At 33.5% G+C, this 12,788-nt stretch overlaps 1 protein-coding gene across 5 annotated transcripts in view; it reads right to left on the bottom strand.

Annotated features, from left to right (window-relative positions):
• Positions 1 to 12,788, bottom strand: part of CSMD3 (CUB and Sushi multiple domains 3) — a 1,255,873-nt gene that overhangs the window by 40,111 nt on the left and 1,202,974 nt on the right. For all 5 annotated transcript variants that reach the window (XM_047727675.1, XM_047727671.1, XM_047727673.1 and 2 more), the window contains 2 exons: positions 12,439 to 12,621; positions 8,327 to 8,503 (listed from right to left, as the gene is read on the bottom strand). In XM_047727675.1, the coding sequence (XP_047583631.1) occupies positions 8,327 to 8,503; positions 12,439 to 12,621 (360 nt within the window). The remainder of the gene's footprint in view (positions 1 to 8,326; positions 8,504 to 12,438; positions 12,622 to 12,788) is intronic.

Raw genomic sequence — 12,788 nt, 5'->3', positions numbered from 1 at the left:
AAATCAATTTACCATTTTCGCCAACTCATTGCCAACTCAAGTGAAAGAATGACCTCCAAGAAATTGCAACCTCCACTCTGGGAGGCATTTACTTTCTGGATCGGGGATCAGTGACAGGCCTACATAAAGTTCTTACTAAATATGTCTTGCTGTTGCCAGCCCAGGACAGGGAGAGCTGCTGCCCTGTTCTGCTCTAAGACTCTATAAATATCCCCAACTTCTACCCATTTCATGCTTGCATCCAGTCCTCACAAAGGGGTGGAAGAAAATTGCAATGTGAGCCTCCCATTGTTGATGACACCATGGACTGGCTGGGCAGAGAGCATCAGTGACCCCAGAGTAGGAGTGAGAATGGGGAGGTCAGGCAAGGCCAGGGATACCACATGGTAGAGGGTGAATGGCCTGTAACCCATTCTAGGAAGACGGAGGCAGAGAGGCTGACTGTGCATAAACAGAGGCTCCAAGCCCTCAGCACATGCTCCATTGTCCCAGTAGATTTCACTTAAAAAATACAAATTTAAAGCTGAAATTAAGAATTTTAAGACACCAATCACAGAGCTTTAAACCCCAGCAAGGGACCCTTTTGAGCACAAGTTTCTCTTAATTTTATTAGCCCATAAAGCTAGCTCTGTTACATATACAATATTATCATTTATGATGCCACACCAAAAGTTTCAGGAAGACTTGAGACAGCAAAGAAAAGATAAATAATTTTAAATATGATATTTAATAACAAGGTAAAACAGAGACTATATATAAACCACAAAAGCGTTTGCTGTTTTGCAAATTTGCTGTGTGAGTTACATGATTTCTTGCTTTGGACAAGGAATTGTCTAAAAGATTTCCAGCAACTAAGAGAAAAAAGGAAAATCCAGAAGGTTACACTATTTCTTTTCTGGAGATTAAAAAAAAAAAGAGGGGGTTACTTGCCTCTTAGTATCTTTTTTTTTTTCTTTTTGCCTTTTAAATCTTTTTGTTCATAAGAGGGTAAATAATTTCATGAAGTGAATCTGGGCTATATTCTTTCATTTTTACATGTAATTAGTTCTTCCACAAGGATTCCCTGATCATCTCATGGGTGCCAGCAGGATGGGGGATCAGACTAGAGATGTATTTTGGAGATCTAGGGTCAAAGACTAAAAGTAGATTAAGGAATGGAAGACCTTAATAGAACTTCAATTACATTGTATTTATTAATTTACCATTAAAAATTATGAATGTCAAGATTTCTTTCATATTATTCTAATCCACTAAGCCTAAGAAGTTTTAAGATAGTGAATAATGACATTTAAATTAAAGAACAAGGTTCAGGGCACTTCACCTGATAATCCTCAGAGCCCTGGAGACAGTTTGCTGAAATCACACTCATTGAGTGTTTCTGTCTGACTCCTAATAAGAATTTTGCATATAGGAGAGTTTTTTGTTCTTTCAATTACTGCAGAGGAAACAACTTTTTAAATTGTACAACAGAGTTGAATAAGAAATCAAATGCTGCTTATTTACCAGGAATGTCACTTCGAAATTTCAGTTTTGAAATTCTGTTTCAAAATTTACAACTATATCAAAGTGAGTATTAAGACTTTGATTTATTTTGTTTCATTTTACCTTCTGTCTTTTTCTATTTTTAACCTATATTCCAATTAAGAAGAGGGAAATGAAGGCCCACACCTACAAACTGGTGTTTTCTAGGTAACAGTTTGCAGACGGAAACAGAACCCTGGCAAGAAAGAACAGCTAACCTGATCCTAAGGCACAGTGAGCTGAGATGCAGCCACTGTAAGAGGCCAGAGGGGTTATTTTCCAAAGAGGCTCCAAAAGAGAGTTTGCATATTGTGGCAGCATCATGAATGAAATGCCTGACAACAATAGCTTCCCAAGGATTTGTTTGGTGTCTTCCTTGGGAAGCAAGGCCAGTCAAAGAGGCAGTTGCCAATAGCAACAGTCTTTGTAAACAGTACCTGCTCCTCCTGTCAATTCATTTACCATCAGTTTGTTTTCAGCAACAACAAAAAAAGGCTTTTGGTCTTTTCGGGCAAAACCTTAGAAGAGGGGCTCTTTAGGGTTTTACCTTAAAATTCAGAGACATCAGGGCATGACAATGGAATGCTGTGCTTCATTGCAAGAAAAATCTTTTCAAAGGTCACCAAAACCCCTAAGTACACAGGCACATACACGTGCACACACACACCAATAAACCCCAGAAGGACAATTGTTTTGTCTCTTTTCTACACTGTTATATTTTCAGAGCCTCATCTAGTGCATCACTCATTATAAAAGTTTAAGTAAATATTTATTTAAAGAATAAATACGTGAATGATATGTAAGGAATAAAGAGCTCAAATTCTCCAAAAAATATACATTGTTTTGAAGGTTTGAATTTGTTTTTCTGGGAGTTTTTTCTTATTAGCTTCTCTCATGCAATTGATGCCCATGTGGCATCATTTATGATAAATCTAAGTAGATAATCTCTCTGCTAAAAATAAAACATAATTGTCGTAATTCTAGTCTATGCCACTTCAAAACCACTTTCTCTTTTAACTTCTTAAGTGAGGATTATAAATATGCATTTTTAAATAAAATAGGGTCACATTGCCCACACTTTTATTCCCTTACTTGGATATACATGCAATATAGTTTATGTAAGTAAACTCGGGATGTTTGAGTTAACCTCATTTTTTTTTTCTATTAAAGACAATGCAGTAATGGAAATTCTCACCCAGACATAATCACACATTTACTTTTCCAGGTTTTAGGTTCATAAAATAATTCTACTATAGCAGAACAAAGTACCAGAAAGGTGATCATTTCTCTGATAATGCTTCTGGTTTTATATAATCTCCCAATTCAAACACTGGTTTCCTTTTTAGATCTCAGCGGTAGATTTTCTCAACCTCAACCTTGGCACTACTGACATTTGGTACTAACTAGTTTTTGAATGGAGGGGGCTGCTTTATGCATTGAGAATGTTTATCATTGACCTCTACTTGCTAGATACTGATAGCACACTTCATTCACCCACACTGTGACAGCCAAAAATATCTCCAGACATTGTCAACTATCCCCTGGGAAGCAAAATCACCCTTGTCTGAGAACCACTGCACTGAGAGATAGCTCTCTCTCCATAAGGAGATTTAGATGACTTTTTTTAGCTTCACTTTACCCAGTTTCACGCTGGGATATCTTCTCCAGCTTTCTCCTGTGCGAGAGTAGCTCCATCTCCCTGAACCATTCTTTACAAAAGAGAAAGAAAGAAAAGTCTTGGAGAATTCTGTTTGGTAACAAAGATCCAGTAAGGATTTTGTTCCTGGTTATTGGAACAAAAGCCTCAGATTCATTTATCACTGGATCTGACTGAGTATGCTGTCCTTGGCCCAAACGCCAAGACCTGTCAGATACAGGGCATTAATCATTTTGGAAGGAATCCTAGTGGGTTAAAAAAAAAAAAATTCCAAGAAACAAATGAATGTATTTCTTTTTCGCCCTGAAAACCAATCCTTACTGCCTTGGACAAGCCCTGTCCTGGTGCAGACTGTATCTTCTTCCTTAAATACTACACGCACTACATGTCTTGGGTATCAAAGGTGGCTCTGGCTGTTAAGACATCAAAAGGTAAGAATCCTTTACTACATTTTTTAAATGACTTTTTACATGTGCTTAGTTTTTAGATATTTTCTCTCATTCTAAAGATCACAGAAAAGAACTTCACTAAATTGTACAATCAGAGTACTTTGATGAACTTGGTATTACGGCAAATATCTTCCTTCCAGCTTGGTTTAGTTTCATGGGTCTTTCTTAACATAATTCCTCTGCCAAAGTTGACCTTGATCGTATGATATATTCTTTTACCTACCCAAGACAAAACTAATTTATTTAGGGGAAGCTTCCCACTCCAGAACTGGCAGTGGGTTCATAAGGACTTGTCTGGAGAAGAGGGAAAGACTTCTTGTTTGTGAGGCATCTTTTAGAGAAAAATTAATTAAATATTTTATTTTCAGTTCAATTATAATCTTAACCTGGCTGAATACTGGCAGGTAGAATTTATGTGAGGGAAAATTTACCCTTTTACTAACATCTCTACTCTGGCTAGCTATGGAATGGGGAGGACGGGGGCATTACTATTATTATTAAATTATGTTTATTCCAAAAAATTTTTCCAAAAATCATTAAAATGAACAAGTCAAATTTACCCATGGGATTGATTGGACTGTGTTCTTTTTTTTTTTTTTCTTTTTTTTTTTAAGAACAGAAAAGGAATGTGAGTGCGTGTGTATGTGTGTGTGTGTGTGTGTGTGTGTGTGTGTCTACTGGCCAATCAAGCAAATGAATGTACATTTGCAAAATCACCTGGTGGAAAATCTCAAAAGGGTGAAACTGCTTGGAATACTGATGCTATATCACCACTCCATGAAATATTAGAGACCAGAGATCTTACTTACTGGACTCTTTATTCTCAGATCCTAGGAAAGTACCCAAAGATAATAGACTTTATGTAAATGTTTTTTTATTAGTTGAATCCATAAGTAGTCCGATTACCTTATATAGCCACATTTCTATATTTTCAGATAAAAAATAGACTGCTATAAGCTAAAAAATAAAATTACATTCTAAAAATTAGATGACCATTCTGATTTTCACTACGCTGTTTCCTAGAGATAACAAGCCCAGGAGAAAAACAGAGTGACCAAAATTTTATTTTAAAAAAGATAGAAAAAATCCAAACAGAATTTAATTCTTTTTATTTTTACTTTCACCACAACATTGTAAATGGATAATTCATTCACCTATATTTTAAGGGCTTTATTAAATTCCTCAAGGGTCCCTCTTAATTCATATTCAAATCATCCCATATCGAAACATGGATCATATCATGTGTCTTGGTGATCTTATCTCTTTCAGATGATATTATTCCCATTCTAGCAGCTCCACTTTGTCACTGATTACGTATATGATTCAACAGTGGCTTGATTCATTCCCTTTGACTCATCACATCAAAATATTTCATCTCTTGCAAGATTTAAAAATTTATTATTAACATATATTTGCACTTTGTGTTTGGACATTCATCTTCAGACAAATAAAATTATTGACAAGATATATAGAAAAATTCTAATTTTAAGCAGAAAGGAATGTTGAACAAAAATAAATCTTACAAGTGGTCAGCTCATTAAGAGATGATATAACGCTGTAAAACTCAAATTGGTAAATGCAGAGAAATTGAAAAAAATTAGAGAAGAGTAGGCTATAAATTAATGAAACAATTTCATATGCATTATAGGTAATGTCTTACATTTGTGCCATGTCAAATATGTTTGACCATTCTAGGGAAGATAGAAAATAAAGCAAGAAAACAGAGAAGGAAAAATACAAAAAGAAGGAATGAGATGAACCTGAGTCAAATAAACATGTTTAAGTCTTAGATCCTATGTATACTGTGTTACCCTGAAGAAGACATTTGTGCTTCCTCTGTAAGATACCATTTCTTCAAATGTGAAACAGAAAGGCTAATGGTATTCATTTCATAAATCTGTTGTTAGAAATAAATGAGAGGATTTATGTAAATTACTTAGCACAAATCCTAAGGATCAATAAACACTGAGTGACAGATATTATTTTTTATGAGTAAAAATAATAACAATTTGATTGGAAAGCAAAAAAAGGAAAGTTTTGTTTTGTTTAGGTGGGTTTGCCAAAAAACTGCTGCTAAAGCTTTGGTTTGGAAATTTAGTTCAAGCATTTTAAATTTTCTTTATACGTAATTTAATTCATTTCAAATTCTTATATAGATCCTTATGTTTAGATGCTAAAAAAAAAGTATCTACAAAAGGCAATTATGTTAATTAAAAATTTATTATAAATATTTATTATTTGAACTTAACCTTTCTGGTATATATAGGAAATAATTAAATTGAATGGAAAATTCCATCCATGTATGAGTAGAAATAACTGTTCAGCAGTGGACTCTGACAGTAGTCAGTAAGTCAATTAAATAATTTGGTACCTCAGTTTCCTGTGCAAGTCTATGATACAATCTCTTCCCGATCTAAAATTACATGGTTCTTTCAGTAATGTGTTTAAATTGACTTCCCCTGCAAGTTAATGAGAAGAAATCTGAGACAATGGTTCTGATTCAGTTTGATAACCACATATAAGCATTATCAATATGATAGATTCTTAAATTATAGAAGTTTAGCATCTTAAATAAAAGACTTAGGTATTTATCCTTGACTAAATTAATTTGTTATTCTTTGTGGGGGAAAAAAGAAGCTGTGTTATTCAACTGATTTCCTTTACTCTGAATATACTCATTATCTCAGTCTTTTTGATAATTGTATATTAAATGCATACTATCTTCCAGAATCTATGTGTTCTGTTATCTACAAAATTAAAAGCCCCTTCTATAAGCATTTTAAAATGGAATGAAATTATAAGTCATGTATGTCATAGTTAAAATAAAACTCAAATGAGATATTTCAGTGAGCCAACATTTCAGTCCTGTGCTCCACTCTAGAAAGTCACTGGGATAAACAGATCTGGTTACTATTGTTCTAAGACATTTTATGGTTTAAAGCAATGAATTTTGGAACACTGAAAAAAAATTAAATTTTTTAAAAAAGATGTTTATGGTTTAGCAGTATAAGTCATTGCCATTCAGAAAAAAAAAGAAAGAAAAAAAGTTATACAGCATGGAGAGAGCACTTTTAGCTAAAAGGGATATGAGGAAGAAGTGTCTTGAGAAGGCTTAACCGAAACAAGTCATTTGAGCTGATGATTAAAGGATAGCAGATACAGTTCTAAACGCTCAAATGGGATAGTGTAGTTCGGAAAGTAAAGCATATTTGCCAATTGTTAGATTTTTAAGCCTCACCAAAAAAATGAGACATTTGCAAAGTAAGCAAAATGATTTCTTTCCTTCAAAGTGGAGAAATCAGGGAGAATTTATTCTCCACCTGAAACAACTAGAAAAGAAAAAAAGAAAGAAAGAAAGAGAAAGAGAAAGAGAGAGAGAAGGAAGGAAGGAAGGAAGGAAGGAAGGAAGGAAAGAAGGAAGGAAAAGAAAGACCGATCAGGTTTCATCAGGCAGCAAAGCACAGAACACTGTGATCCTTGAGAGACAAAAGCAAATGAGTCCTACAACTGCCCCATCTTACTGCCTTAAAACAATTTCCAGGCTTTGGCACAGGGAGAAAAAACCCATGCAGAGCCCAGCTGACTCCCTGAGTTGAAGAGATGGATCTGAGAGTCAGGAGACAACAAAACGGATAGAGTTTGAAACAGAGTACCAGAGAGAACATGCACAGAAAAAAAGGAGAGATCTAGGGAGAGAGCTCCTTGAGTATTCATCAAAACACTGCTCAGTCTGTGAGGATCTGCCCAGGAGATTCAATGTAACAATATCTGAGGCTGACATAGGGCCAGGAATATTACTTTTTACTGACTCAAATCAACAACTGGCAAGTGTTTTGCTTTTATAGATATGGCTAATATGTTCTATTCAATGCTTATTTCAATAGTCTCCTAGCCATCATCTGCCTTCACCTTTGAAGAGATCAATACCCATAAGACACCTCAACAGCCAGGTCATTGCGCGCAATCTTTACTGGCAAGAGAGTAACTATGGGTGACTTTCTCCAGGTACAGATATGACATGACATGACATGACATGACTTTGACAGCATCTTCCTCTGGGGTGATTCATTTGAGCCAGTCGTTCAGGAAACACAAATACAAAAGATCCAAATTATTAAAAGGAATCATCCATACACAGTATAAGGCTTATCTTTTCAGTTGAATTTCTGGAAACTATCAGGTCAGCCAAGGGCTGCTCCACCACTGAGCTGTTAATAACTATTGACCTTCGCTACACTGTAACGTTAAAAAAAAAAAAAAAAAAAAAGAGGCCCGATACCTTTTTGAGTCTTGGAAGCAACATGTTCCTGATTTACAAATTTTAAAAACCAAGTCAGTTATTGATGTGAGTTAGATTGACAAAATGTAATTTTGTTTGTTTTCTTTGTATATTTAATTTCTATTACAGGTAATAATTCATCACTGTTCTTAAAAAAAAAAACTGTTATATTACATTTAAGAGCATTGATTTGCTGTGATTCTTCTTTCCTTTGCCAATTGCAGTACCTTGGTAAGTCAGCAGATTCTTAAGGTCATTAATGTGCCTTCTAACTAACACAACTACCATTTTTTAATTAGAAAGACAATACCAATATTCACCACGGTTTGATTGATTTACAAAACACACACATACACATTTATGCATGCAAATATTTTTCACAGAACTAGTGATTATTTAAAATAATGAGAGGAAACTTACTTGTACAGTTAGGCAAAGTTCCAGACCATGTTCCATTGGCTGTGCACTGTCTAACAGAAGGTCCAGAAAGGATGTATCCCTCCATACAGGAATAAATAACTGAACTGGAAAACGTGGTGCCATCAATCCGAAAGACTTTTCCATTGGCTGTGGTTCCTGGGTTACCACACTGTACAGCTATAAAACAAAATGGGTCAGAGTATATATTAAAAGTGGTTTTAGAATTCCTCTCACAAAAAATAGTGACTTAAATGATTGTTTCAAATTATCCAGAGGAGCTAGAAAATCTTCTACGATAAGTATTGGCTTATCTTTTATAGGGAGTTGAAATTCAAGATGAATTTATATTGATTCTATTAGATTAATTACTGGGGTGTAAGACTTTTGTTAGTAGCTTTGGTAAAAAATTTACAAAGTAAAGTAATTACTTGAGTATTGCTCTTGGGTACTATAAAATCTTCCCAAGAAGGATTTAAGAGTCTGCCTAAAAAGCAGCTCATGTAAAATTAGAGTGGATGTAACAACAAGATGCAACAGAGATTTATTCTAATTATACTTCTAGGAGGATAGATATAAAATAGATAATTTAAGCATTATAAACATCCATGCATATTTTTATTTATGTAAGTATAAAACTGATTTGTATTAAAACTTTATTATCTCTATTTCTGGGCCAAAGTGTACAAAAAACAAACTGAATAAAAACAAAGTAACTAAATTCTAGGAATGTTTTGAACTAAGTTTGCAACATATTCTAAACAAGAGTCACAAACACAAATGCCTTATATGATTAATTATTCTTTATTATGTTTAACTATTTGCCATTAATACCATAAGTGAATTTTTTAAATACCTTAAAAACAAATCTTAAAAACAAATACCTTAAAAACAAGTCAAATGTAATACTAAATTCTGCTATAATATAAAAAGGTATTTTAATACTTTATAGAATTTAAAATTTTCTCTATGAATAAGGAATGTAATTACAGTTTCAGAAGTACTATCTATATCACTCTCTGAATCTTATTTAATTTTGCCATTCCTTTGTATTTCTGTGTGTATGTGTATTTAGGAAATGTACACATTTCTTACATAAACAACAAAGTCAAGACCCAGGTAAAAAGTTACTCTCCAGCTTTCAGGAGAACACATGATATACTAAACATTTTTATCTGCTGTCAAGAGTAATTACTCTCCTTTATATTCATAAGTGCCTGCCTAAAATAACAATCTGATCATGTTTATTTGTTATGTACCATGAGCCTTGACACAACACAAGAAGGATTTGAAAAACATTAATAATATACTTATATTCTAGCTATATATACAACTCTGTACATTAGTCCAATTTTTAAAAGCTTTTATTTAAATTCCAGTTAGTTAGCATACAGTATAATATTAATTTCAGATGTACAGTTTAGTGATTCAACACTTCCATACAATACCCTGCGCTCATCACACGTGTTTTCCTTAATCCCCATCACCTGTTCAACCCATCCCCCCACCAACCTCCCCTCTGGTAACCATGAGTTTGTTCTCAATAGTTGAGACTTTTTCTGGCTGTCCCCCTTTTTCTTTTCCCCTATCATCATTTGTTTTATTTCTTAAATTCCAAATATAAGTAATATCATATCATATATTTTTAAAGGTTTTTTATTTATTTATTTATTTATTTGACAGACAGAGATCAGAAGTAGGCAGAGAGGCAGGCAGAGAGATGGTCAAGCAGGCTCCTTGCTGAGCAGAGAGCCCGATGTGGGGCTTGATCCCAGGACCCTGGGATCATGACCCAAGTCGAAGGCAGAGGCTTTAACCCACTGAGCCACCCAGGCGCCCCTCGTATCATATTTTTAAGATAAATTTCTGGAAATGGAATGCCTGGATAATTTTTAATTTCAAAAATATGTTTAATATTTCCCAGATCTGCAACATCAGGCACCATCATTTTTTAAAAAAAGATTTTATTTACTTATTTGTCAGAGAGAGAGAGAGAGAGCACAAGCAGGGCAAGTGGCAGGCAGGGGGAAAGGGAGAAGCAGGCTTCCACTGAGCAAGGAGCCCAATGCAAGACTTGATTCCAAGACTGTGGGATCATGACCTAAGCTGAAGGCAGACACTTAACTGACTGAGCCATCCGGGCATCCCCATCATTTTAAAAATCCTTGTCATTTGTCCAAATTGTATATTCTTTAAATTTGTATTTTTCTATTTATTAAATTATTTTAGCACATTTATTAGATATTTTTATTTTTACATGTTTTTTATTCATCACGTCCATATGATCTATGAAAGCTTTTATATTTTACTGTAAGTTACTAACATAATATAATATTACCAAACATTTGGAATAAAGAGAATAAAGATACTACAAATTCCACCACTCTGTTGTAGTATCATTTTTATGTATTGCCTTTTACACATGGTCTCAAATAAATACCATTTGCCTTGATTTTACTAGAGTGCATAATTCTGAATCTTAATTTTTAACTGTTTTACATGATATACATTTTCTTATGGCCTTTATTCTAATACTTATTGATGATACATGTAGCGTGTGAATATATAACTACGTATGTAATATTTTTTCCTATTGCTCTCAAATTCTTTCCAGTTGTTTTAGTCATAATCAATAAGAAACATAAAATTGCATCATTGCAATTGTGTTTTCTTTAGTACTTTTATTTTCTTTAGGAAAAAATCCTCAAAAATTAATAAATCAAAGCTCTCTATATTCTATGAGTAAGTGTGAATTTTTGTCAAATTACCCTAAACTATAACAATAAAAAACCTCTAGAAATGTTTTAAAGTTCTAGTTTTGCTCCACATACACCAGAATTTCATTTTAAAACAAGTGAAAATGATGCCTTGATGTTCAATTATAATTTTCTGACTACTAGTTATGTAGAATTTTTTTTTATAGGTTGGAATTGGTTTTTTGGCTCTTCTGTATTTTCTGTTCATTTCCTCTGTCCATTCATCTATTAGAATCTCTTTTCTAAATGATTTGTATGAGTTCCATCCATAAGAAAAGTGATAATTCTGTTATATTTGCTATAACTTCTGGCTCTTTTTTATCCATAATGTATATACAAACAAGACAAAGTCAATAGCACACATTTCATCTAAAAAATATTTTGCAGTTCATCTGAACAAAGGGATTACTTAGATATCACCTATGCCATGTACAATATAATTATAGAGATTTTTTCCTTTGGAAGATAAGTTTGAGAAATAGTCTTACTCTTTTTTTTTTTTTTTTTTGCTCAGCAACATTGTTTCTCAACTAGTTTCCCTATAATAGCAACTAAGCTGCAAGTGTCTCTTAATTAGGATTAAATTTGGTGAAGTTAAAAAAGATAACTGTCTCTCCTAGAATATGGGCACTAATTTGAAACATCATAAAAAGATTCTGAAATATAATCAATCAAGAAACTGTCAAGAAGGCTCTATTGCTAATTATTTCCTATTTATAAAACCAACACATTTGGTATAACATCAACTAAATTTCATAAATACCTTTGCAAGTTTAGTATTTGCACTAAAGTCAGCTCAAAAAGAACAATTTAAATTTAAGGATAATTTTTCAGCAACACTTCATTTTCTAGTCAATCTGGTAAAGATTTAATTATGTTACCTCCGAGCTAGTCAGAATGATTAACAATTTTACTCAAACACTAAAAATTTTAAGGATTTTAGCTACTAGTAACTGTCTTCTATAAATAAAAATTTCATATATATTTAGGCATCTTTCTATATTTTTCCTGAAAACTGAAACGACCTTGAGGTAATGTTAAGAACAATTATTTTTCCTCATATAATGTCTATTATGTACAGCACTATGATAAAGGTGGACTAATAAACCTTTTAACAAATATTTTAACTTTTTGAATTGATATATTTGTTATGATATGAAGTATTTGTGCATATATAGCTCATGAGAGATAATTTTATAATTATTACCTATCATAGTTCTTTTATAGGATGATGCCTTTATTCTAAGGTTGGGTACAGGATGAATGGGGCAGGAGTTATTTCAACTGTAGTAACCAACTGAAATTGCATACACATTAAATTGCAACATTTTCCATATATTTAGTTTCTGCTTAGATTACCTTTGCATTCTGGTTGCCTTCCAGTCCAACTGCCATTGGCTAAACATGTTCTTTCTTCTGAGCCATGAAGGATATAACCACTATCACAAGCAAAACGTACAGAACTTTTGGTTCTGAAATCACTTTCCTGTCTAGAACCATGCCCAGGAGTACCTGGATCCCCACATGTACCAGTAGCATCACCTGAAATTCAGTAGAGTTTAAGTTAATTTATTTCATTAAACATTTCCTATGTTCATGATTTAGTCCAACATTCTTGTAGGCTTTTGTTTTTGTGCACGCTATGTTTTAATATGACAAACTGGCTCAGTAAAATAATAATTCACATTTCCCATCTGACTCTAGTCATT

This window comes from Lutra lutra, chromosome 4 (assembly GCF_902655055.1).
Source record: "Lutra lutra chromosome 4, mLutLut1.2, whole genome shotgun sequence".
Lineage (NCBI taxonomy): Eukaryota > Metazoa > Chordata > Mammalia > Carnivora > Mustelidae > Lutra > Lutra lutra.
This window is presented reverse-complemented; position numbering and strand designations above follow the sequence as displayed.